Source organism: Gracilinanus agilis, chromosome 2, assembly GCF_016433145.1.
Source record: "Gracilinanus agilis isolate LMUSP501 chromosome 2, AgileGrace, whole genome shotgun sequence".
NCBI lineage: Eukaryota > Metazoa > Chordata > Mammalia > Didelphimorphia > Didelphidae > Gracilinanus > Gracilinanus agilis.
The window spans coordinates 390,567,250-390,595,137 of record NC_058131.1 but is presented as its reverse complement, the minus strand read 5'-3'; the positions used below and the strand labels follow the sequence as shown (position 1 = coordinate 390,595,137).

The following is a 27,888-nucleotide window of genomic DNA, read 5'->3' as shown; positions in this document are numbered from 1 at the left end:
GTGACTTACTCATCATCACCACCACACAGCTTCAGTAAAGCCTTTTTGTACTCTCCAGATGTGTCATTCTAGCAAGAGAGAAAGAGTGGGGAAAATTAGCCTTTAGATCCATAGATAGCACCACCTTTCTAAGCGATGGGTATCTAAGTTCCATCAAGGACCCCTTCTAAGCTGGGTTGGACAGGCCCCCCCCCAAAACCAAAAGGAATAGGGGAATGAGTACCCTTGTTCATCACCTGTGAACTAAGCTTCTCTTCCAGCAGAGGGTGGGAAGGAGGAACAATAGGGACCACATAAACCAGTAAAGTCACTCCAATTGCTTCATAAATCATTTTCCAATAGTCCTGCTTTCTCCTGACCTTGACCTCCAACCTTCCCTCACTTCTCAGCCACAATGTTCTTTGGCAATCAACACTAGACATGCCCAAGGTTACCCAGCACTTCTCCTTTCTGGGGCTTGGATTCTTCCTTTGTAGGAAGGGGTTTAAGCTAAATAGTCTGTAAAGTTCATTCTTAATATTACTGCCCTCTCTGTTAATGGTATCCAGATTTTCCTGTATGTATCTTGCTTGAAAATACTGCTTGCTTCTCTCACTGAAGGCAAGAATTATCTTTGTATCCTCAGGCTTAGCACAGTCCCTATAGCACACAGTATGTGCTTAATAAATTCTTAATGACTGACTTCTAGCTCTAAGGTTGTTCTAGGATTGATTGGCTCTTGGAAGAGGATGGGATGACATAGCTGAGGCAGACAAGTAAGTTTCTTTAGCAACCTAATAGTACCCTATCATGTCACTATAATGTCACCTTCTTTATATCTGTATATATATTTTTTAACTCTTACCTTCTGTCTTAGAATTGATACTATCCGTTCCAAGGCAGAAGAATGGTAAGACTTAGGTAATAGAGGTCATGACTTGCCTAGGGTCACACAGCTAAGAAGTGTTTGAAGTCAGATTTGAACCCTGGACTTCCCATCTCCAGGTCCGGCTCTCTATCCACTGTGTCATGTAGCTTCCCCTGTATCTGTATATCTTTGTATCAAATCCCCTGATCTGATCAGGATTCTCCTTGAATCTCTAAGAGACTTATGGTGCTTTAAGCTCTCTCTCACATATGCAATATAATGGAATCCTTTGTGGTTATGTCTGGGAATGACCCCTTGATTCAGCCTCCTCAGCCTTGGAATAAGTCATCAGTCTTCCCTCCCCTCTATCCCAAGCCTCTGCTCACCTTAATCATACTGTAAAGGGACTTCTCATATTTGGTCCGAAACACCTCCCTAATGTCAAGCATGTCTAGCTCGCTTCGGGAGACCATAATACGGATTAACGTGTTGTCCCGAGTCCCCAGACCCTAGAAGAGACACAGATGGGAACAGGAAGAAAGACAATTGAGATGGCAGACCACACAGAAGAGGGAGGTAATCAAAAAAGGGCTTGGAGACCCTCCATCTGGCCAAGGTCTATTGAGTGAAGATGTCCCATGTAGCCCTTCAGTACAACAGGTGCAAGGTACAGCATGATCTGATTCAATTCATCTTTTTTGAGGGTCTATGGCATACACGGTACTGGGCTAGAAACTGCATGGTCATGCAATGGGGTCCTGCCCCTGCTACCACTCTTCAATCCCACCTCCAGATCCATCACTTACCTTCATGGCTTTAAAAAGCCTTTCTGCAAAATACTCTGCGGAGCTCCGGATGCACTTTACTAGGAAAAGAGAAATGGGATTGAGCAATGCTCAAACACAATTGCTGAGCGCATTTACAAGACCTAAACTTAGAAATTATAGCATGATAGAATTAGAAGGAACTCTGAGCCAATCTCTTCATTTTAAAGAGAAGACTGAGACCCAGCTGAAAGGAAGTGATTTGCTCACGGTCACTCAGTAAATCAACTGGATAGCTGCCAGGTCTTCTGACTCTCAGTCTAGGATTTTCAATTACACCAGCAACCCACAGCTTTCCCTTCAGGGATGTCTACCCCAAAGCTTCAGGAATGTGAATTCCAGACATTTTCTTTGCCTCAGAAAACTCTTCCCCACCATAGAAATAGGCACCTCCCCACAAAACCATTTCTATAGCCTAAAAAGCAAAAGGACAGGCCTGATAAAAATCTGAGAGCAAAACTAAATAGAAATATAATAAATTAGAAGTTTCTTTCCCATTCTCTTTTGGTTTTCAGGAAGAAGACTTTGCTATAGATACTAGGGTTCTCTGAATCTAGGTTATGGTTACTAGGGTTCTCTGCATCCAGGCTAGGGATAACCAAGATTCTTTGCATCAAGACTATGGATACTAAGGTACTCTGAATCTAGACTATGGATACAAAGATTCTCTGAATTTGGGCTCAGAGGAAGAGAAAGTATAGATAGGTAGAAGGAAGGGGAGCTACTGGGAGAAATGGGAACAAGGCCAATAGCAATATTTTAGAAGACATTTTTTGAAAGCTACTGACCCAGGAACTCAAGGAGCTTAAACCCAAACCCCCTTCTTTAGTGTTCCTAGATGAAGTTCTGGAGTATCCTCCACCACTTCGACGACCTTGTGGAAGATGGGAAGAGGGGGCAGGATGGATTTCAGGACCTACCAACAGCCAACATTAACTTCTCAAAGTCCCCGGACAGCTCTCCTCGGATGCTGGCCTCAATAGGAATCCCTGTGGTCTTCAGATACTCATCAAACACTGAATAAAGGAGATAGGGCTGTCAGACAGGGACACACGGTGAGATTGATAGAAAATATGTATTGAAGAAAGTCAGGGTTAATGTTCTGGAGAGGGGATGGGTCAGCTGTACGGATGCTTAATGAGAAGATGAGGCTAGTTAATATTTTGGTGGGGAATATATAATTATTTGCAAACATACCACACCTATTTAAAACAAAACAAAATAGTAACCAAAAAAGAAACTAAGCCCAAAGGATTGGCAAAAGAAAAAAGAAAAATGAAGCATAGTGTTCAGAGCAACTGTGATGCTTGTTCTGGGCTGTTGGCTAAGAGAGTCCCAGGATCCTGGGCTCACCCAGCCTTAGGTGCTGTTTGCTTCGGTTTCCCAAGATGTAGATGAACTGGGCCTCATCAGTTCCCCATTTCTGTTCCCCGGCTTCATAGAGGTCCTGTGGAGGCAGGAAAAACTTCATCAGGCCAGGAAATGTTCTACCTTCCCCACCCAGACACCTCATGGGTGGCATTTAATGCCTTTATTGCCCAGCCTCCGAAAGAGAGGCCAGGGAAGGGAATGTGTGTGGCTGGGGAAGTCCCAAGCCAAGCCACTGGGGCTATTTCCCTGCCAGCAAGTCAGGAAATCATATTAACGACTCCCCCTCACCTCCCCAAATGACTAACTTAGCTAAAGGCTTTGAGATCCTCAAAAGTGAAAGCCTGATTCTTTGCTCTGACCCTTCTCCAAATAGAGTTGGTCATGGCCTTTCCAAACCACAATGGAGGCATCTCTCCTATCTGAGGCACACGAAGTGTCTCATAGGTCCCTCTTAGCCCCACCATGCCTGCTGGATTTCTTGATTACTGGGATTCCTAGGCACAGGGGTTCTTAATAGTATGAGCTTCTAGCACAAAAGAGGAATAACACTCATTTTTTTTAAAACTTTACCTTCTTTCTTAGAATCCATACTAAGTATGGGTTCCAAAGCAGAAGAGTAGCAAGGGCTAACCAACTGAGGTTAAGTGACTTGCCCAGGGTGACGCAGTTAGGAAGTGACTGAGGCCAGATTTAAACCCAGGACTTTCTTTATCTGGCCTGGCACTCAATCCACTGACCCCCTAGCTACCCTGAATAGCACTCATCTTGACCAGTGGGAAGAGCCTGGTTAAAAAGTTATCTGAAGGGGCAGCTGGGTAGCTCAGTGGAGTGAGAGTCAGGCCTAGAGACAGGAGGTCCTAGGTTCAAACCCGGCCTCAGCCACTTCCAAGCTGTGTGACCCTGGGCAAGTCACTTGACCCCCATTGCCCACCCTTACCAATCTTCCACCTGTGAGACAATACACGGAAGTACAAGGGTTTAAAAAAAATGAAAAAAAAAAAGTTATCTGAAAAATATTCTGGAATGTAAGAATTTCCAGAAACCACAACTTTCTTTCTTTTCCCCCATTAAGGTATCTCATCTGATCTTCACAAGAACTCTTTAAGATAAGTGCTCCATTTATTATTTTCCCCATTTTACAGTTGAGGAAACTGAAGAAAATAGAACTTGAGTCCCTTGCCAGGGACATATAGCTAGTAAGTATCTGAGGCTGGATTTGAACTTAGGTCTTTCTGACTTCAGACTCAGTGCTCTATCTACTGCACCACCAGTGTAGGCTGGAGAATGACCCTTGACCGAACAATTCGACAGGCTTTCCTTTACCTTGACATCTTGTGCGACCAGGTCCTCGCTTACCACGTCATCTTCCTCCCGGGTCCCCTGGGGCACAGAGACACAAAAGACATCTTCTTTAAGGAACACTGACTCCAAGGGAGGCTGGCAAAGTCACTGTGAGGGGAGTAACTGCTACTGCCAGGCAGACCTGGACTGGCTAGATTCCTTCAGCATTCTCATTCAGAGATTTTATTCCCTAAATGAAATGAGCCTAATTTTCAGCCCTCAGTTTTAGAACCAGAGCAATCTAGGGAGAAGAGAGTCTTCTCTGGTGGGCTACTGCCCTCATTCCACTCAAGAGGTCAGCAACCAGCAGGACACCTTCTGCATGCAGTACCTTGAGCTCTGCCTCCTCTCCCTATCCTGTCATCATCTAATACATCCCCAGGGGCTGGCCAATAGGTTTGTTACCTCTCCCTTGGAGGAAGACCCACCCTCTAACAATGATCTTAGCTTTATTTCAGCATGGTCTCACTGGTGGTGAAAGCTAAAAGCATTTTCCAGAAGGGATTAAAGCTTCCTGTGGCGGGCTCTGCAGTTCCTGCTAAGAGCCCACATTCCACTGTGCTTTCTTTGCAAAATCTTTTCCTCCTAAGTGGCTATAGGGTTTTTTATTTCAACTGATGGATGAGGAAATTGAAACTCAAGGAGGGCAAATGATTTGCTCAATATCACATGAGCTAATAAATGTCAGAGCTAGTATTCTTTTGTTTCTTTTAAATTCTTACTTTCTATCTTTAGAATCAATACTGTGTTTTGGTTCTAAGGCAGAAGAGCAGTAAGGGCTAGGCAATGGGGATCAAGTGACTTGCCCAGATTCCCAGCTAGGAATTGTCTAAGGCCAGATTTGAATCCAGGACCTTCCATTTCTGGGCCTGGCTCTCAATCCATTAGCCACCCAGCTGCCCCTCTGAGAGCTAATATTCTTTCTACTACATCAGTGCTTCAAATCTGTCTGATTTAGAATGGGCATGGAAAGAAAGAACTGTTGGAGTTGTCTTTCACATCAGCATATTTATGGCTTTAATTTGGGGTTTTGGCTATGTATGACTTTGCTCTTACAAGTATGACAATAAAATAAAAAAAAAGGAGTGGGTATGGGGAAGTTGATTTCTAGATAAAGAAATGCCTATTTTTCCATGGTTCAGAAGGAGGCCAAGGGAAAACAGCACACCAGAGAATCGTTCACTTTGCTAGTTTCACCTTCCTTATTCTTATCTTCCCTTATCATCAGGAAGCAACTCAAGACAGATCTGCAGCACCACCTTCTCTGATCAAAGAGAAAGATAGAACCAGCTAACTGTCTAGCTGAAGCTGCTGGCCCTGACAGCCTCAAGAACTACAGAGAATGAATGAGAGGAAAGGGGGGGGGGGAATGAAACTTGGACTTTCTTCTCTTCATCAGGAGGATAAAGAAGAGTGGGGCAGCCAGCTGGAGTTGGGGGAGAATGGGAGAGCAGAAGTCAAGACTTGGATTCATGTTGTGTGTGTGTGTGTAAATGTATGAGTGTGTGTGTTAATGTGGGTGAATATGTTTGAGTGTGTGTATGTTTGTACGTGCTTGAGTGAGCTGGTGCCAGAGAGAGAACAGGCAACAGGAAACAGATGCATGACAGAATGCACGTGCCCACATCTGCAAAGCACAGGAAGTTAAGAGGGAAAGTCGAGAAAGAACTAAAAAAGATTCCACTTTCCAATAAACTGGAGTGCAAGCCTCTCCCTGAAGAGCAGAGAAGAGAAATGGAAGCATGGCATCTGCAGTGACATCAATCAGCATTAAAAGAGAGCTTTAAAGTTTGCAAAGCACTTTACATATGCACTATTCTATTCACTGTACCACTTCATAGCCTCTGAGGGATGACATAGGAAAAAGAAGAAAGCCTCAATCTGAGCAACCAGCATCTCCTTCATCCGGAGGCAGAGGATGAGCCCAGAGATATATACCCACCATCAGCCTGCCAATACCTGGAGCAAGACCACCAGCATCTTCTTGAAGTGGCCAGAGGTGTCCGCAATAACATCTTCCTCCAGATTTCGTTCATATGCTAGAAGGAAGGATGGAGAACTTGAGCTTTCCCAACTTCTAGGGATTCCCTTAAGAAAATCCAATTGGGACCCTCTTCTCCCCACCAGCAATGAGTAACCTTGGAGTATACTTTATCCGTCTACTCTCATGTGGGAGGCCAATAAGAGAAACAGAGTCTCAGATAAAAATCTGAGACTCCTCTTTTGACTCCTTTTCTGATCCACATCTTTTCTTATTGGAAAACTTTAAGCTCTTAACAAACCAACAGTCAAGAGGCTAACATTTTTACCCTTGGTCAAGAATGCAGTTGCCTGGGTTTCAAAAGTAGTTTGAGACAGTCAAAGCTGAAAAATTCAGGGACTTCCCCACCCAGCAAAATATTCCCAGATGGAGCTTACTGATAATGAGGCAGCTACAATCCAACCTTGTACTCTTATCCAACCTTGAAGCTACTGAACTTTCTTTGTATTGTCTAAGTTGAAACTGCAATTCTGCGCACCTGTAAAACTCTCTCTGTTCTTCTGGGTGAAAGGGATTTTGAATTTTCATATATAATAAACTTGTGACTCAGTGGCACTTCGGAGAAGCAGCTATGAGCTGACAGTCAAGATTGTCTCCTGCTTCTTTCTTTATCAACTAAGCTGTCATTATCAGATTATCTGGAGATGTTGGCTAGCTTTCAACACTGTCAGGCTCCTTAACTTGCTTATCCACTACTTCATCAAGAGGCACCCTCTACCCCAACTAGACTGGTCTTATTATCCCCCAGAACACACTTAGCTTGTTTCAACCTCTGACCTTTTGCTCACATTGTTCCCCCACCTGTTCCCTTTTCAGGTCCAATTAAATCCCACTAAACCTAACATGAGTTCCCTACCTTTTACAAGAAGTATTCTAGACCACAGTGTTCTCTCTGAATGAACTTCTATTGTTCTTTCTCTCTGTAGTCATAGCAACAGCTCATATTTATGTAAGAAAATAACTTTATTCACAACAACTTTTTGAGGGAATAGTATGAGTCATATTATACCTATTTTACAGAAGAGATAACTGAATTCAGAAAGAGGAAGTTGCCCAAGATAATTGGATAGGAAATAACAGAGCCAAGGCTGAACCCAAGTCTTTGGTCTCCAAATCTAGTACTTCTTCCACCATGCTCCCTTGCCATCATTCAACTCAATGGTCTACCATTGAATATGTATGTGTAAGATCTGAGGGAAGAGATAATATATTTACCATTATATAATCTATTGAGGGCCAATCAATCAACTTATCCCATAGGGCAAATGAATAAATCTATGGTGATAACATCCACACATCCACATACCTATACATATAAAAATTTAATACAGTATAAATTTATTTTTTGGAAAAGGAATATTAATTCTATTCATCTTTTAAAAATAAGAAAAGGTAATATTAAACTCTAATATCTCTAGTACTTAAAAAAGACATAATTTCTTTCGATTCTTGAAATCTGATTCTCCCTCTAGAAGATCTAATTATGCCCCTTGGTTGGCCATGTTCTCTCTCAGTTTCATCAAAAAAGTTACAGCCTCTCTTTCTTTCTCCCCAGCTCCACCCCTGCTTCTTCCCTTTTAGCTAGCATTAGTAGATCAATGAGCCTGTGATATGCTAGGCACAGTGCTAGGCACCAGGGATACAAAGGCAAAAATGAAGCAATCTCTGTTCTCAAGGGGCTTACATTCTAGGGATACAACTTACATATATACAAGTATATACAAAAATGAATGAAAGGTACTTTGAGGGGAGGGCACAGAAAGTGACACTCCACGTGAGTTTAAAAGGAAATAAGGGATTCTAAGAGATAAAGGTGAGGAGAGAGAACATTCCAGGAATGGGTAGGGGGCAGCCAGTATAAAAGCATGGAAGCAAAAGACAGTGTCACGTAATAAACATCTAAAAGGCTTTTTTGGCTGAACCACAGAGTGAGTGAAGGCTAGAGAAACAGATTGGGACTATGTCATAAAGGGGCTTTAAAAGTCAAACAGAGGATTTAAATGTGGCCTTAGACACTTCCTAGCTGAGTGACCCTGGGCAAGTCACTTACCCCCATTGCCTAGCCCTTCCTGCTCTTCTGTCTTAGAACCAATACATAGTATTGATTCTAAGATGGAAGTTAAGGATTAAAAAAATAAGGTAAAACAGAGGGGTTTATACCTAATCCTAGTAACAATCAGGAGACAGTAGAGTTTATTGGCTAGGGAAAGTCACAGGGTCAGACCTGTGCTTTAGGAAAATCATTTTAGCAGTTGTGTAAAGGTTAGACTGGAGAAGGGAAGGACATGAGACAAGGGAACCAATTAGGCGGTATTAGCAATGGTCCAGCAAGGAGGTGATGAGAGCCTGAGACAGGGTGGTGGCCATACGAGTACATCAGTCACCACATGCTAAGCCTTTACAATTTGGTCTGACTCATCAACACTTGGCCTTTGCTGTCAGAGGCTTTAGAAACTAAAGGTCACTTGTGTGTTACCTCTTGATGCACTAGAAAAGGACTTCTTCAGAGAATATTTAATAAAACAGGTAATAAATATAAGTGAGAGTGATGCCTAATGGAAAGAGCCTTGGGTTCAAGTCCTGCATCAGACACAGTGACCTGGACTGGACTCTAAGCCTTTCAGAGCTGTGGGCAGCTCTATAAGGAATATGGTCATTCCAGGCAGTGAGGGAGCCAGGCAAAGGGAGGAAGGAGATGGAGGCCCCCTGAAGAGGAGGAAGAAAAGGACACATACAGACACATAGGGAATGTCTACACATATAGGTGAGCTTATACTATGGGTACAAGGACTCCTGGCCATTCTTCACTTCTGGAATAGATCTTTGAAAACATCTTGGGGCAGGAAGGTAGCACAGTGGATTGGAGTTGGGAGGGCCTGGGTTCAAGTCTGATACTGGACACTTCCTTGCTGTGTCACCTGGGGGAAGCCCTGACTGCCTAGTCCTTACTGCTCCCCTCTTCTGTCTTAGAACTTATACTAAGGCAGAAAGTAAAGGTTTAAAAAAAAAAGATCTTGCTGAATTTCAACAGCCACTCTCACCGTCTTTGTAGGCTTCCACTAGCTGGTGAATCTGCTGGTTGGTTCGGGATGCTAGGATCTCAATCAGACACTTCTCGTCTGTTCCAATGCCCTAAATGAAAGGACAAACCCAGTGAGAGGCAGAGGCTGGGGGCTGCAGAGTATACTGTGACCAGGGTGTGCCATCCTTTGACCCAAGGGAACCTCAGAGCCTAGCTAAAGCAGAATCCAGTTCAGGGGTGATAAAGAATCACAGAACTACCAAAGACTTTCCTGGTTATCCCAAACTCAAGACTTAGGAATTGCAGGTCACTCCAACCCTCTTCTTCCATTCAACAAACTCCAGTGGGTCCCTATTACATCCAGGATCAAATGTAAAATCCTTGGTTTGGCTTTTAGAGTCCTTTAAAACTTGGGCCATTCTTACATTCCTAGTCTCTCACCTCCCCTCACATATTCTTCAAGGCAGTGACACTAGCCTTCTTGATTATTCTCTCCCCAAACACTCCATCTTCTGACTCCAGGGATTTTCTAACTCCATGGATTATCCCCTTATGTCTGGAATTCCCTTTTTCCTCCTCCTAGCTTCCCTGGCTTCTTTCAAGTTTCAGCTAAAACCCTGCCTTCTGCAAGAAGCCTTTTTCAGGGGTCAGCTAGGTGACTCCGTAGATTAAGAGCTAGATCTAGAAATGGAAGGTCTTAGGTTCAAATTTGGCCTCAGATCCTTCCTAGCTATGTGACCCTGGGCAAGTCACTTGACCTCCATTGCCTAGTTCTTACCGCTGTTCTGCCTTGTAACAAAAACACAGTTTTGATTCTAAGGTGGAAAGTAAGGGTTAAAAAAAAATAAAAAAAGAAGCCTTTCTTAGGCCCCCTCTCAGGTTATTGGCAATTTATCCTTTATATATCTTGCTTGTATAAAGTTCTTTGCATGTTGTTCCCTATTAAAATTGTGAGCTCCTTAAAAAGCAGGGATGATATTTATCTTTCTTTTCAAGCTTAGCACAGTGCTTAATGTTTGCTGACTGTTTTAAAGCAGAATTTGATAACAGTATCTCCCCACTATTCTGCTCCAAACAGTCTGATCTTCTCACCATCATGTAGTGATGGAGATAGTATAAAGGACCTTAGAGATCAACTAATACAAATCCCTTAACTTATAGATGGGGAAATTGCGATTTAAGGAAAACATTTAAATTCCTGAAGGCATAGAGCTAATTAGTAGAAAGGAGAAAAAAAGAATCTAGGCCTTCTAACTCCAATATTCTGCCTGCTTTTCTATACTAATTCCCACTTGATGGATGAGAAAACTGAGGTACAAAGACACTCAGGCATTCGTGCCTATGGACCTTTTTTTGCATTGTTTTTCCCCAGTCTAGAATGCCCTCTGGCTTTCTCACCTCTTTTTTTTTTTTTTTTTTTGGTTACATTCTACTTCCTTCCTTCATATATCTTTCTTTTATTATCACCTTACTGGGTGATCTCCCCTTCCTGAAGTCTTTACCACTCCCTTGTTATTTAGCAACATCTGCTCTCCTCAGAGTTATTCTGTGAGCATTCATTTGAGTACCAGGGTTAGTTACCGTGGTAACTAGCTACTTCAGATGAGATCAGAGGCCAGCCTGCTTCACATTAACTTCCGCTCTGGAAGGTGCGGCATTTTGGCCAGGTTCCAGGGTGGGTTGTAAATCCCTGGGTCCTTGGTTTCCTATATCTGGTAAAGGGCTCAGCATCCTGGCAGGGGGAGTGCTTGCCAAATGTCTATTCACTAATTATACAATCACCCCAGTCCCAACTTACCGAGATGGCATCTTTAATCTCCTTGGCGTCAAAGTAGGCAAGAGGCCTCATCAGGCCCACAATTAGGCGCTCAAACTTTCCTGTCAGCTCATACTTCAGGTCAGCAATGAGGTCCTGCAGGCAGGATGGAGAAACAAAGACAAGGAGACAGGCTGGGTTTGGGAGTGGGGCTGGGGAGGGAGAGACGGGCTCTCCGGGGGAGCCTAAGCTGGCTTTTTCCAAGGAGAAAGGGTTTGGGGGCCGAGGTGGCAGAGGATCTCACACCCCCAGGCTCCTGGGTGGGAGCAAGGGATTTACCTTGCCATAGAGGGATTTGTAGCTCTGACAGATCTCCTGCCTCTGCTTGTTGCTCCGGGAGGTAATCAGCTCCAATATGGCTTCTTTGTCACTGCCTGCGATAGGGAAAGCCTGTCACCTTGGCCCTCTGCCCCAACACACATTTCTTCCTCCAAATATCCCTTAAAGATCATGCTTCAGCTGCTCCCCTTACCCTCTTCAAGATCCCAAACCCTGACTAAGAATGAAGGCAGACTAAACATTTATACAGAGTCTGCCACAGACAGATACACACACAGAGACAGAGATAGAGATCCTCATATCATTGGGCAAAACCATATGGGAACTTAGAGATCCTTTACTCTAACTCTCTCTAACTCCTCATTTTATACAGTGAAACCCAAAAGAAGTGACTTGCTCAATGTCACACAGCAAGTCAGTAGCAGAACCCAGGCATCCAGAGTCCTAGATCTACATCAGATGGAAACTTCTTCCCACGCGCCAAGATGACTTTGGCTAAAGCCCAAGTCTGAGGTTTCCCCTTTACCCCCCTAGGCCACTAAACAACCTCCCTAACCCTTGGTCTGACACCGACCAAAGCCCTTCATGGCTGTGTACAAGGTTTCAGCATCCTTGTTGGCATCAAAGTCAGCATAATCCGTGATGGAGCCCCGGTACCTGTTGCCCTGTCAAGAGAAGAACAAAGAGGGTAAACTGGAGAGGAAAGGGATTAGCAGAGGCTTCTGTGCCTTTCAAATCCAGAAAATGCACCTCAATCCCATGTCTCAAGTCACACTGAGCCAATGGCATCCCAGGATGAGATCCTCCTCCCACAGGACAATGAGCATCTTAGCCTTCAGAGCCTTAACCATCAAGTGCTGTAATGGCCCCCACAGAAGAGAAAAGGAGTGTCTGAACACTACCAGTAATCAGTTCTGGTTTGTTGATTAGCTCAGAGTTCATGAAACCTAAGACAGAATTCATACACATTTCACACAGCCACATGCCAACTACTCCATTCCTCAATTCTGGCCACACTCTGATTCCCACTCCTCATTTAAAGTAAACTTGTTTACAGAGGGGACAAAGCCAGGGCAATGGATGACTTGGGGTACATCCACTTCCCCTGCTAATGATCCAACTCTAAGGGCAGACAAGTGGTGTCTGGGGCAAGTCAAAAATGCTAGCCCCACATAGGTTTACATCTTAGAAGCAGGGAATATATATGAACCAAGAAAGGGAAAGAAGAGTTCTGAGCAAGGATGCAGGTGGGGTACGTGGAGGGGTTTGCTCTTCTCTGCTTTTATTAACTGACCTGTAGATGTACCAAGCTCCCACTATGGCCTGGTGTCAATAATATTGTGCCATGTGTGACTCTTCCACAGTCTGGGTTGAGGCAGAGTAGCCTCCATGCTTCTAGAGCACCAGCACCAGGGATGCTAGAAGACCCCCATTTCGGAGGGAGGCTATTCCTTCTCAGAGACCATTACTCAGATGCCACTATAGGCCATGGAGTCTCATGGGGTTGATGTAAAGAAAACGCTATGGTAATGTGAGTTATCATCTCGCCTCTTACCACTGTTTTACAGAGAAGGAAATTGAGGCCAAATGTTTCCCAGCAGGGGTTCTTAACCTGCAGCTGATGAGCTGATGAACTTACTTAAAAGATATTTCATTAACTGCATTTCATAATAATTTGCTTCCTTTGCAATTTTAAATATTTTATGCTTTTAAAAACATGATTCTGAGAGTCTACAGGTTTCACCAGACTACCAAAAGGGTCTATGACACCTTCACCCAGAGGTTAAGAACTCCTGCCTCAAGTCTTAGCCTAAGCAAAGGTCTAACCTTCCTAGGTTTTAGACACTACTCACCTTTGATTCCTTAACTAGAAAAAGGGAATATGAATTGCCTCACCTACTTTGCAGGTGCTGTTTAATTTAAAACATTAAGCAACCCCCTGAGGCTGCTTTGAGTTAGTCAGTAAACATTTATCAAGCACTGACAATGTGCAAAGCACTGCGTTAAGTGCTGGGATGCTAAGACAGGCAAGAGACAGTCCTGCTCTCAAGGAACTCACAGTCTAATGGGAGAGACAACATACAAACAATATAAATACAGGACAAATAGGAAATAATAAACAAGAGGAAAGGACTAGAATTAAGGCTGATGGGGAAAGGCTTCTGTGAAACATGGGATTTTACCTGGAACTGGAGAAGCCAGGAAAAGTGGAAGGGGGGATGAGGAGGGAAAGCATTTCAGGCTTGGGGGACAGCCAGAGAAAGGACTTGGAATGTTGTTTGAAGAAGAGTAAGGAGGACAGTGTTACTGGCCTCAGAGTATAATTTGGGGGGTGGATAGAGGAGGGGGTGTTGAGGTTGGTGGTGTAAGATATAAGACTGGATGGAATTGCTTGTTGGTTATGGGAGAGAGGAAGGGAGAGAAAGAACATGAATAATGTAACCATAGAAAACTATTCTAAACAAATAAATAATTGAATGAAGTTTAAAGTAAAGATATAAGTCTGGAAAAATAGAGGGGGGAGGGGTATAAAGGACTTTGAATTCCAAACAGATTTTATATGTGAATGTGGATGTAACAAGGAGATTCAAGAGGACTACATATAGAATGAGGGAACTCACAGTCCTGGCTATATCAATGTGGAAGCCAGTGTCTCATTCTCAACCCCATATCAGAAAGAGCATTGACTAACTAGAGGTATTGTGATAGGGCAGGCCTTAGAGTCAGGAGGGCCTGGGTTTACATCCTGCCTCTGACCCATACCAGCTGCAAGAACTCTAGGCAAATTATTTAGCAAAGTGTTTTTATGCCAATTTTCTAAGATCATAAAGGCAGCTAGTGGATAGAATCAAGCCTGGAGTCAGAAGACTCATTTTCCTGAGTTCAAATGTGACTTCAGACACTTAACTGGCTGTGTGACCTTAGGTAAGTCACTTAACTCTGTTTCAGTTTCCTTATCTATAAAATGATCCAGAGAAGGAAACGGCAAACCATTCTAGTATCTTTGCCAAGAAAACCCCAAATGGGCTTGCAAAGAGTTGAACATGCCTGGAAGGAGATTTCTAATGTTAGAGTTCCCTCTATCAGTGAAATTAGAAGTCCAGGACCTATCCCTATCGATAAGTTGGAGAGTATCAGGAGAACAATAGGATGAAGGGGTCTGGAGAACAAATTGTGTGTCAGTGGCAGAAATTAGAGATGTTTACACTAGAGAAGACAAATCAGGGGAGGCATGATGGTTGTCTTCCAGCATTTGAAGTAGCCTCACATGGAAGAAAGACTAGACCTGTTCTGCATACATCCAGAGGACAGAACAAGGAGTAATGGATAGATACTACAGAAAGGTAGATTTTCGCTCAACAGAATGAAAAATTTTCTTCTAAGCAGTTGTCCAAAAGTAAGCTGAGCTGCCTTGCTAGGGAGCAAATCTCCTGTCATTAGAAGTTTTCGAATAGAACCTGGATAACCAATTGTTTGGGATGTTGTAGAAGGGATTTCTGTTCAGGTACTGGTTGAACAAGATGCCCTTCGAGGGCTCTTCTTGTTCTACAGTCTGTGACTCTATGGGCGATTGGTATCAGGTTATTACTTGGAACTCTTGTGCCTTCTACTCTCTGTCCCCACAGGATGGTTAGAGGAAGCACGGGGAATGATGGGTGTCTCAGACTGACCGCCTAGCAAAGGTGTGCTGCCCACTCACTCTAGGACATTTGAGGACAAGCTGGCTAGTTCCACAGGGGGAGGGGAGGCAAAGAAACCTAGCAACTCTGAGATGGGCCATGTCTGAAAGCACAATGGGTCTGGTTCAATAAGGAACTGGCTATGGATCAGCTTGACACCACTGATAAGGATCTGAGCCTAGGAGAGTAATGGGCAGCTGGGGATGCCAGGGAGCAGGTGGAGTGTGGGAGTAGGGGAGGAAGGCCAAAGGTATCATGTCTGGCCTTGGGATTTCTGGGAAATGGAGAGCCATCCTGGATAGTCCTCAACAGGATCTCTTTCCCTTTGACTGGCCCCTTGAGGTGGTAGCCCCTTGGACCTTAGCCTGGGACATTAAAGGGGAGGGAGGGAACTTGGGAGGGGGAGTAGTTGTGAGGTAAATGGAGGGAAAACCGAATTCTGTTTGGGAATGAAAGGGTCCAGAGGGAAAAAACTTTCCTGATGGAGTATGCTCAGAATTCATTTATATAGTAGTAATATAATAACATTTATATATGCTTTCAAGTTTTATAATTCATTATTTCATTTGATCTTCACAACCCCAAAAAGTGCTGTTATTATCCCTACTTTATAGAGAAAGAAACTGAGGCCAAGAGAGGTTAAGTGATTTACCCAGAGTCATACAATTAGTGTCTGAGGTAGGGTTCAAACACATCTTTTGCAGTTTCCTAACTCTCCCCCTTCTCTCCAGAACGCTCACTCTCCACGCTTCTCTCCCTAGTCAAAATCCTATTCATCCTTCAGGACCATCTCCTCCAGAAAAACCTTCCCCTGACTGATTCTCAGCTTACAAAGTGTACTTCTGAAATGAGGCTCATTTCTGTTAGGGCCTCAGCTAACAAAGAAATCCTTCCAGCTGTGAGAGGAGGGCAGGAAACCAGCTGTGTGCCATAAAAACATTACCGGAACAGTTTCTGCTATGGGTTCAGCTTCCTCACCCCACTCTCTCACTTGACAACAGCATTTTCACAAACAAATACTTGGTGTGAAGTTTTCTTTTTTCCCTGTTAGCTGCTGTTGTGTTTTTTAAGTTTTATTATTGCCTTTTGTATCTTTACCATAGCGATTTCCTTTTACTTCATCTCTCTACTGATTCTATCCCAGTAACACTCAAATGTAGCTAATAAGCAGAAGCCCTGTCTGATCATATATTCTAAATACAGAATTCATCAGTTTTCTATTATCTTTTAGTGATGTTATCCTTAAACATTAATATGGTAGTATAATATTCTCTTTAAAATTTTTTTAATTCAAAAAATTTTAAACCCTTCCCTTTCATCTTAGTATCAATATTGTGTATTGGTTCTAAGGCAGATCACATAGCTAAGAAGTGTCTAAGGCAAAATTTGAACCTAGGACCTCTCATTTCTGGGTCTGGGTCTCAATCCACTGAGCTACCTAGCTTCCCTCAAGATTCAATTTTATTTTCATGAAGATCTCCATTCTTCCTCTCCACCTTCTGCCACAAACACACACACACTCCCGTGCTTCAATCTGTACTGAGTACATCAGCTCTCTCTGAAGGCAGGTAGAATGTTTCATCATAAGCTCTCAGAAATTGTGGTTAGTCATTGTGTTGATCAGAGTTCTTTAGTCTTTCAAAGATGTTATTGTATAAATTATTTTCCTGGTTCTGCTTACTTTGCTCTTTATTAGCTTATAGAAGTCTTCCTGGGATTTTCAGAAACCATCATATATGGTTTCAACACAGTAGTATGCCATATTCTTTTTTCCCCCTCAATTACATGTAAAATTTTTTAAGGATTTGTTTTTTTTTTTAATTTTTGAATTCCAAATTCTCTCCCTTCCTTCCATCTTTCCTTGAGAAAGTAAGTAATCTGATATAGATCATACATGTGCAGTCATGGAAAATAGATTTCCATATTAGCTATGTTGTAAAACAAAAAATAGCTCCCCCAAAAGAAAATGAAAGAAATTTAAATAAAAATATTTTGACCTGAATTCAGATACTATCAGTTCTCTCTCTGGAGGTGGATAACACTTTTCATTATGAGTCATTTGGAATTGTCTTGGATCTGATATTTGTATTGCTAAGAACAGCTAAGTCATTCACAATTGATCATTGTTACAATATTGCTATTACTGTGTATAATGATCTCCTGGCTCTGCTCACTTCACTTTAAATAAGTTATATGTCTTCTCAGGTTTTTCTAAAAGTATCTTGCTTGTCATTGCTTATAACACAATAGTGTTGCAATACCATTATATACTATAATTTGTTCAGCTATTTCCCAATTAATGGAAATCCCTTCAATTTCCAATTCTTTGCTAACACAAAAAAGCTGCTATAAATATTTTTGAACATATAGGTTCTTTTCCTTTTTCTCTAATCTCTTTGGTATACAGATCTAAAAGTATTACTCTTAGATTAGATTATGCACCATTTTATAGCTCTTTGGGCATAGTTACAAATTGTTCTCCAGATTCCATGTGAACTGGAACGACCTCCAGGAATTGATGCAGAGTGAAAGGAGCAGAACCAGGAGAACCTTATACATAGTGACGGATACTCTGTGGCACAATTAAATGTAATGAACTTCTCTACTAGTAGCAATGCAAGAATCCAGGACAATTCTGAGGGACTTAAGAGAAAGAATGTTATTCATATCCAGGGAAGGAACTGTGGAAGTGGAAACACAGAAGAAAAACAACTGCTTGATCACATGATTCAATGGGGATATGATCAGGGGGATGTAGACTCTAAATGATCACTCTAATGAAAATTTTAACAATATGGAAATAGGTCTTGATCAATGATACATGTAAAACCCTGTAGAATTACTCGTTGGCTACAAGGGTGGGGAGGTGGGAGGAGGGAAAGAACATGAATTATGTAACCATGGAAAAATATTCTGAATCAATTAATTAAATACATTTTTTCAAAGTGAAAAAGAAATATTCTCCAGAATGTTTGAATCAGTTCACAACTCCACCAAGGAGTGTATTAGGGTCCCAATTTTTCTACTTCCCTTCCAACATTTGTCATTTTCCTTTTCTGTCATATTTACCAATCTGATAGGTGTGATGTGGTATCTCAAAGTTGTTTTAATGTCCATTTCTCTAATCAATAGTAATTTAGAGCCTTTTATATTACTATAAATAGCACTGACTTCTGAAAACCACCTGTTCATATCATTAAACCATTTATTTGACTCTATATATTTGAGAAATAAGGTTTTTTATCAGAGAAACTTGCTGTAAATCTTGTTCTTGCTTTCTTTCTAATTTTGGCAGCAAAATCTTTTTTTGTAATAAAAATTATCCATTTTGCATTCTATAATGCTTTCTGTCTCTTGTTTGGTCATAAATTCTTCCCTTATCCTTAGATCTGACAGGTAAATGATTCCATGCTCCCCCAATTTGCTTGTTATCAACCTTAATAAATAAATCATGTACCTAATTTGACCTAATCATGATATATGTGTGAGAGGTTAGTCTATACTCAGATTCTGCCATATTGTTTTTGTTTTCCCAGCAGTTTTTGTCAGATGGTAAGTTTTTGTTATCAAAGCTTGGATATTTGAATTTATCAAAAACTAGATTGCTATAGTCATTTACTACTGAGTATTGTATATCTAATCTATTCCGTTGATTCACCACTCTGTTTCTTAGCCAGTTACTAGGTTGTTTTGATGATTACAGAATTGTGATAGTTTGAAATCTGGTACTGCTAGGCCACCATCTTATATAAAACATATAGTACAATATTGAATAAATGGTGATAATGGGCATCCTTGTTTCACCCCCGATCTTATTGGGAAGGCTTCAAGTCTACCTGTTATAAATAATACTTTCTCTTCTATTTAAATAGGTACTACTTATCATTTTAGAAAGGCTCAATTTATTCCTATGTTTTCTAGTATTTTTAATAGGAATAAGTGTTGTATTTTATCAAAAGTTTTTGCAGAATTTATTGATTTTGCTGGTTTTCTTATTGAAGTAGTTGATTATGCTAATAACCTTCCTAATATTGAACCAGTCCTGTATTCTTGGAATAAATCCCATCTGGTCATAGTGTATGATCTTTGTAATATATTGCTGAAATTTCTTTATTGGTATTTCATTTAAAAATTTGTGCATCAGTGTTTGTTAGGGAAATTAGTTTATATATATGTGTGTACATATATATATATATATATATATTCCCCCCTCTGTTTTTGCTCTTTCTAGATTAGTTATCAGCACCATATTTGTGCCATAAGAGAAATTTGGTAGGACTCCTTTGCCTATTTTTCAAATAGTTTATGTAGTACTGGAATTAATTATTCTTTGAATGTTTTGGTAGAATCTATCTGATCCTGGGATTTTTTCTTAAGGAACTCATTGATAGCTTGTTAATTTTCTAAATTAACATTTTTTTAAAAAACTAGGGTTATTTAAGCATTCTATTTCTTCTTCTGTTAATCTGGGCAACTTATATTGTAAAAATTCACCCATTTTCACTTAAATTGTTAGATTTATTGGCACATAAATGGGCAAAATAGCTCCCAATTGCTTTAATTTCATCTTGATAGTAAAGTCACTCTTAATTTTTGATACTGCTAATTTCATTTTCTTTCTTTTTTAAAATCAAATTATCAATGGTTTATCTATTTTATAATTTTTTTAATAAAACCACCTCCAAGTTTTATTTTTTAGCTCAGTTATGTTCTTAGTTTAGATTTTTATTAATTTCTCCTTTGATTTTCAGGATTTCCAATTTGATTTTTAGTTGGAAAATTTTAGTTCATTCTTTTTCTAGTTTTCTAAGTTGTGTGACCAATTCATTGATCTGCTCTTTCTCTGTTTTATTGAAGTAAATGTTTAGATATAAAGTTTCTCCTAAGTATTGTTTTAGTTGCATTCCATAAATCTTGTTATGTTTTCTCATTGTTGTCATTCTCATTGATGAAATTACTTTTTTTTCCTAAGATTTGCTCTTTGACTCATTCTTTAGGATTAAATTAGTTTCTAATTAATTTTCATCTATGTTTCCCTGACTCTATTGAATGTAATTTTTATTGCATCATGGTCTGAAAAAGATTTAATATTTCTGCTTTTTTTGCATTTGGTTATTAGATTTTTATTCACTACTACTACTACTATTACTACTACTACTACTACTACTACTACTATTACTACTACTGCTACTACTATTACTAAATAACACTAATATTACTAAAAATGAATTTTGTGATGGTACCATGCCGGGGGCGGGGGGAGGAGTAGTATATTCCTGTTTACTTCCATTCAATTTTCTCCAGAGGTCTATCATATCTAACTTTTCTAAAATTTTATTCACCTCCTTAATTTCCTTACTATTTATTTTATGGTTAGATTTATCTAGTTCTGAGGGGGGAAAGTTGAGATCCTCCACTAATATAGTTTTACTATTTCCAAACATAACTCATTTAACTTTTCCTTTAAGAATTTGGATGCTATGTGATATGGTGCATATGTTTACTATTGATATTTTACTTCATTGTCCATGGTACCTTTTAATAAAAAGCAGTTTCTGTGCTTATCTCTTTTAATTAGGTCTATTTTTACTTTTATTTTATCTGAGATTATGATTGCCATACCTGTTTTTTTTAACCTCATTTGATTCTGCTCCAACCCCTTAGTTTTACTCTCTGTATGTGTGTCTCCATTTCAAGTATAATTCTTAGAGATAGCAGATTGTTGGATTCTGGTTTTTATTTCATTCTGCTACCTGTTTCCATTTTATGGTGAGTTCCCTGTTCACAATTATGATGGATAACTGTATAATTCTTTCCATCTTATGTCTTCTGTTACAGTGTGGACTGAAATTTGCAAAGGGGAGCAGGCATTTGGAGTTGGGATGGACCCTGAAAGAGCCCAGCTGAATGTTGCCCATTCAGAATGTGAAAGGAGGGGCCACAGAGGAGGAGTTTTCTCAACTGTCACTTCACTCCTGACCTGACGGGGACCCAGGGAGGTTGGTTTTTTGGTTGGGAGGTTTGATTTTGGGTGGATCCTGAGTGAATCTAGTTCCTCTGTACCCTTTTTATTAGTGACTATTGGGAGATCACAACTACCAACATCAATTTCTACTATCTTCATTTACCAACAAGGAAGACATTGAACAGCAATTCTCCAATTTGACTGGAGAGCCTGGACTCCTGGGGGAGCAAGCTCGAATGAGGGTCCCTTCCCTGATCCTGCTTGAACCAATTTATCCTGTTACTTCCCTCTTATATTAGTTTAGAGATATTTGATAGGAGACTGTAGGGGGAAGAGACCAAACCTCAGAAGTCCAGAGCTGCTCTCTTGGAGAGAAGACATAGTTGATAGTGAAGTTCATCCCTTCCCACCATCCTTGATTCCCCTATACCTTTCCCCTGTATCCTGAATTTAATTTATCCTTTAATAAACCTCTGATAGTTTTGATTCTTAGAGTCTGGATCAGTTACATTGAGGGTGGGGCAGGGAGGTGACTGATCTTGTGGCTGAGCAGAAAACTAATTCCAAACACCATCTTGAAGGGCAAAGCTACTTGAATTTAGGAGGGGGGGAGGCTTGTCTTGATACTGCTGGTTCTGAGGGTGGGATCCAACCCATTAGGGTCACAACTGAACTTTCAACAGGTTCTTCAACAGGAAGAACAAATCTTTCTTCAACATCCCCACTATAGTTTTGGCAGATTGGGAACCTCTTTTGAGTTTAATCCCTCATAGGTCTTCCCTGGGGTGAGGGTGAATGATTATCTGATCTGGCCCATTGAATACTATTGGGTGGGGGGTCCTGATAAACCCCAGCAATTTTCACCCTCATACATTTGTGGTGAGCTGGCTAGGAGAGGAACGTAGAATCTTCTGATATACTTCCCTGTTTATCCTTTTCTCTCATTTTTTTTTACCCTGTCCCTCCTCAAATGTCTATTGTGCTTCTAACCATTCACTGACTCTCCTAATCTGCCCTCTCTTCTATTAAATCCCATCTCTCTCATTTTTCTCTTATCCCCTTTCCCTCCTACTTCCCTTTTGGATGAGATAGATTTCTATACCCAACTGAGTGTGTATATTGTTCTTTCTTTGAGCCATGTCTGATGAGAGTAAGGCTCAAGCAGCACTCGTAGTCTATGCTCTGTCTATAGACACTCTAGTCTATACCCAGAAAGGGATCTTGTTCTTCTATAGTCACAAGTGCTGGCATTCCTGTTGGCCCTGGAACTCTGACTGATTCTCTTGCTAGCCTTAAGACACAAGTGTTCCTTTTTGCCTTGTGACTGAAACAGTACTGATTCTAAGATGCAAGGTAAGGGTTTAAATAAAAAGAATCAATACTATGTATTGGTTCCAAGGCAGAAGAACAGTAAGGGTTAGATGATGAGGGTCAAGTGACTTGCCCAAGGACACAGAGATAGGAAGTGATATATTACATATTCTTACAGCATGATAATATTCCATCATATTCATATACCACAACTTTTACAGTTATTTATGGTGAAGATTTTCCTCCAGGCACAGCTGGTAGAAGATGAGGGGTCTATGGTGGAAGGAGGAGAGAGATAAAGTGATTTTATCCTCTTTAATCATCTTGTCCTCCTTTCTTTCCAAGGTTCTTATATGATTGCACTATCACAAAGCATGGTCACTGGTAAAACCCCAATGCCCTGTTGCATATAGTGGGATTAGAATCTAAATGGTAAGCAGCATTGGAAAGAACATTGAGCTGGATGTCAGGAGATGTGGTTCTGTATACCTCATCAAGCAAAAACAGGAAAATCACTTTCTTTTCTGTAGGCCTGAGTTTCTTCTTCTTTAAAATGAAGATTGAGTCAGATTATAGCTAAGACGCCAGCTAGTTCTGTAATTCCAGAAGAAGAAGGTGGGTGCATTTTTTAAACCTACTTTGTATGTCTGACCCCAATTATGCAATTCAAGTCAAATCTTATGCCTAAAACTTGGGCACAGTAATTGCCAGTTCCTCCTACTTCTCTGTTCTTTCTATAGCCTTATTGATTCCCTGATAACAGTCTCCTGTTAAAGTCAATTCAGAGCCAGCATGTTTGGAGGAATGCTTTGTAAAAAGTAGTAATAATATTTATAATAATGTAATAATATTTATATTTTATATGAGAGGGGATGATGATTTTAATGATTATGATGATTTTAATGATGATGATAAAAAAGAGGTGGCACATTAGATAGTGTTGGACTTGGAGTTAGGAAGACACAAATTCAAATCCTGCCTCAGACACCAATTGTATGACCCTGAGTAAGTCACTTAACCTCTATACCTAATTAGCTCAACCATAAAATAGGGATAAAACAGAAAAAAATCTCTTTTCCACGGTTGTTGTGAGGATCAACTGGGGTAATATTTGTAAAGGGATTTGCAAATCTTAAAGTGTTATATGACAGCTGCTGCTATTATTAAAATAATTATAATGATACACTCTTATTTCTATAGCACTTTTGGGTTAATAAAACTTTCTTTTCTCATCAACTCCCAGTTATCTCAAGGGCCAAATACAAACTCCTTTCTGAGGCTTATAAAGCCCCTTGAATTGTGGCTCCAATCTACCTTTCCAGCCTTATTGTACGCTACCCTCCTTCACACACCTTTGGTCCAACCAAGTCTGTCTTCTTGTTGTTCCTTATATATCTCATGCCATCCCCATCCCTTTTTCCTTCTGTCTCTTAGAGGCAGCTGGTATACAATGGATAAAGCTCTGGGCCTCAAGGCAGGAAGATCTAAATTAAAATCTGGGTTCAGACACTTACTAGCTGTGTGAATCTGGGTGTCACTTAACCTCTGTCTGCCTCAGTTGCCCTAATTATAAAACAGGGTTAATAAAAGCACCTATCTCTCAGGATTGTAGTGAGAATCCATCAGTTAACATTTCTTAAGTTCCTCCTATATGCCAGGCACTATACTAACCACTGTAAATATGAAAAGAGGCAAAAATCCCTGCCCTCAAGAAGCTTACAATTTAATGGCACAGTGTTTGTAATATTCATTAAAATGGCATAATATTTGTAGAGAGTCTAACAGCGCTTAGCACTTAAACACTTGTTTCCTTCCTTCCTGGCTCATAAGGATTATAAGCCCCAATAACCCTACAAGGAATCTCCAATATAGGCATTAAAATCATACTGGTGGCAATCACCAAGAAGCTTCATATCCAGCACAGTGCAAAGGAGAGCAGAATATGTAGGAGGAGGTGCGGGGGTGCTGGCAGGACTGATGCCAGGGGACAAGATGCTTTCTGAGCTCCCTGAAAAGTAACCTGACAGTTGGTATGTGTCATCTCATCCTTCTCCACCTAGGATGGTAATCAGGTTACAGCTAATTCATCAGTGGCAGGAGGAGGATGAAGCCTTCTTCAAGGTACCACCTCCTCCCTTTCTGGAACTTCTAGCCCTAAGCAAACAGCCTCACACCCACAGAAGCACATGCTTCAGAGCTCTAGACAGAAATACTTGAGGAGGACAAATTGCTGGCTGGGAGCCCTCTGAGCAAAGAGCCTGAAAATGTCTCTGAACACTGGGGGAAGGGAGGAGGTGGAGACAAGCTAAACTCTTGGTCTTTCATTGCTTTCAGCAAGGCCATAGTTACATCCTCTGGGCTCTCTCTTCTCAGAATTAATAGCAAAACAGTGAGGCCACACAGAGTCAAAGTAACTTTCTACAGGTAGTATCTCCATATAGGGAAAAGCAAGGGCAGGGACAGACTAGAAACAGAGTCCAGTTGTGTCCTGCTTAGAAATCCTAATTACAGGATGTCTTTTCAAAGGCTATTCTTGGCCCAGCCACTGGTCCCCTGGTTTCCCAAAGAACTACCTTCCTTGTTCTAATTTGTCCTTGCCACAGGTTGACCCAAGTCTTCCTTAGCTATACAAGCAGCTTCTCTGGAAATCTTCTGCCCTGTCTCCCCTTGAGCCCTCTAGGTAAAAAGACCAGGGCCAGTTCTTGCTGGTCAAAAGGCATGAGAGCTGGGTTTTTAGCCTAAGACTTCTACATACATACTATCGTTGGCACCTGCACGGGGACCCAATATATCTCTGAATTCTCATTTCCTATTCCATTGGTACAATACTCTAGGGCATAGGTAGGGTAAGGACTACCACTTCCATTTCACTGATGAGGAAAATGAAGCCCTGAGGGTTGTAATGATTCATTTAAGTTCAAATAACAAGCTAAGAGCAGAGATGAGACCAGTCATTTTTTTTTTTTTTGACTAGTTGCTACCCTTCCCATTGTGCCACCCCGCTTCAGGCTTCTAGATCAGGATGGAACATGTGGCTAGATGGTATTCTAAGCCATCTTCTAAGGAGTGTTTGCCCTCATTTCTATTCACTGAAGCCAAAGGGAATCCTTCCCCACCCCCTCCCTAAACAAGTCATTCAAGTTATACCACAGCCATCAGCTCCCAAGGAAAGGAACTGTGGTTCCCTTCTATTTCTTCTCCCCTTTTAAATGGAATATGACTTCTTTTAGGACCTTGAGGCAAGGTCTTTTCTCTGAGTCATTTTGACTAAAGTTTTGGCTGATATATAAATAGGCAATTTCCGAGCATGTCTCTCCTCTGACCCACATCACTCTGAGTCTCCCTTTCACGGTAAATGGCAGCCCACATAATCTTAAGGCTGTCTTGCTAATAGGTATTTCTTTCACTCCAGAAGTATTTCTTCCCCTCTGGGTGGCCACTGAGGCTCAATCTGCTACTCCTTCCCCCTTCTCTACCTTGCTCTTTTCTCCATTATTCTTTCCCTAGCCTTTCTTGTTTTTTAAAAATAGATTTCTATTTACAGCTTTGGTTTTTTTTTTAAACCCTTGTACTTCGGTGTATTGTCTCATAGGTGGAAGATTGGTAAGGGTGGGCAATGGGGGTCAAGTGACTTGCCCAGGGTCACACAGCTGGGAAGTGGCTGCGGCCAGGTTTGAACCTAGGACCAACTGTCTCTAGGCCTGACTCTCACTCCACTGAGCTACCCAGCTGCCCCTACAGCTTTGGTTTTTATGCAGATATTTCCCCTTGTATCCTTTTCCTACCATGACTATCCCTTATTGAAAAGAATTTTATTAAAGAGAAAGATAAAAAATTTCAGCAAAACCAATCAACATAAAAAAAAAAAGAATGGTATATGCAATGTTCTACACCCATGGACCCCTACACTGCGAAGTAGAGTTGGTGGGAGAATGAAGGGAAGGGTCTTTTCATATTTGTCTTCTGGAACATAATGTAGAAGCTACCCTTAGGGCACTCTAGCAGAGCAAAGTAAGAGATGCTTCCTGAGCAGTTAATACTTGCCCAGCTTTGTGTGGTGAGAGATTCAGATAAGCACAAGTTAGGAATTCTATCCTCACTAAGTTCAAAGTCAGGTTGCAGGTCACAGAATCTTAAAGGTTGTAAAGGACCTCAGAGGTCACCTGGCTTTTGAGCAGCAAAAGTCTCTAGAGATCACCTACTCTAACCTGTTTTATAGTTGAAGAAACAGGATAACCAAAGAATTTAAATGACTTGCCTGAGGAAGGTCACACAGGTAGTAAATGACAGTGCTCATATTCCACTTCTAGGGTTTGCTCTATTAAGCATAATTTTCTTCAACACTGTCTTTGGAATCAGAGGAACTAAGTTTGAATCTCACTCAGCTCTGTAAACTTTCTCTTCTTTTTTAAACCCTTACCGTCTGTCTTGATATCGATTCTAAGACAGAAAAGCACAAGGGCTAGGCAATTGAGGTTAAGTAACTTGCCAAGGATCACACAACTATAAGTGTCTAAGACCAGATTTGAACCCAGGACCTCTCCTCTCCACGCCTGAATCTCTATCCACTGAGCCACCTAGCTTCCCCTTTCCATAAACTTAAAAAAATATTTTGATAACTGCATTTAATATAATTGGCTTCCTTCATAATTCCATGTTTTTATTTAATGTATTTAAAAATATTATTCTAAAAATAATAAAAAAAATGCCTGACTGAAAAAGTTTAAGCACACTATGGAAGGGTTTTCTGTGGTCCCTGTCTGGTCCTTAGCTCAATTTGCTCTCTGGGATACATAAAAATTCAATTTTCTTCAAAAAGGACTAGTTTAAGTCCCACCTGACACATGTTAGCTGTGTGACTATGAACCAATCACTTAAGCTCTTGATGGACTTCACACATCTCCTCCCCCATCTTAAGACAATTGGTTTCATTTGATCTTTTTCTAGTTTTTTAGTCACATGCCCAATATATTGATCTGTTCTTTCCATATTTTTTTTTGATGTAAGCATTTAGATACATACATTTCCCCCTAAGAACAGCTTTGACTGCATCCCATAAAATTTGGCAAGTTGTCTCCTTGTTGCCATTTTCTTTAATGAATTTACTAATTGTTTCTATGATTTGTTTTTTGACCCATTCACTTTTTAGGATAAGATTAGTTTCCAATTAATTTTTAGTCTTTCTGCTGGCCTTTGTTGAATGTAATTTTTATTGCATTATGGTTTGAAAAGGACGCATTTATTATTTCTGCTTTTCTACATTTGCTTGTGAAGTTTTTGTGTCAAGACTATTGGTTTCAGAACAGTTATATATTTGTATTGGGAGAGGGACTTTTCTTTTTCAGAGTGCCCCATATCAATGAAATAACAAGATTGAATTAAAACAAACAA

The 27,888-nt window shown here is 40.8% G+C and overlaps 1 protein-coding gene across 2 annotated transcripts in view; it reads right to left on the bottom strand.

Moving 5' to 3' along the window:
• ANXA6 (annexin A6) overlaps window positions 1–27,888 on the bottom strand; it is a 64,178-nt gene that overhangs the window by 23,700 nt on the left and 12,590 nt on the right. For both annotated transcript variants that reach the window (XM_044664487.1, XM_044664488.1), the window contains exons 3-13: window positions 12,116–12,206; window positions 11,542–11,636; window positions 11,245–11,358; window positions 9,466–9,556; window positions 6,343–6,422; window positions 4,366–4,422; window positions 3,025–3,118; window positions 2,592–2,687; window positions 1,654–1,712; window positions 1,234–1,356; window positions 10–68 (exon numbers count right to left, since the gene is read on the bottom strand). In XM_044664487.1, coding sequence (XP_044520422.1) covers window positions 10–68; window positions 1,234–1,356; window positions 1,654–1,712; window positions 2,592–2,687; window positions 3,025–3,118; window positions 4,366–4,422; window positions 6,343–6,422; window positions 9,466–9,556; window positions 11,245–11,358; window positions 11,542–11,636; window positions 12,116–12,206 — 959 coding nt within the window. The remainder of the gene's footprint in view (window positions 1–9; window positions 69–1,233; window positions 1,357–1,653; window positions 1,713–2,591; window positions 2,688–3,024; window positions 3,119–4,365; window positions 4,423–6,342; window positions 6,423–9,465; window positions 9,557–11,244; window positions 11,359–11,541; window positions 11,637–12,115; window positions 12,207–27,888) is intronic.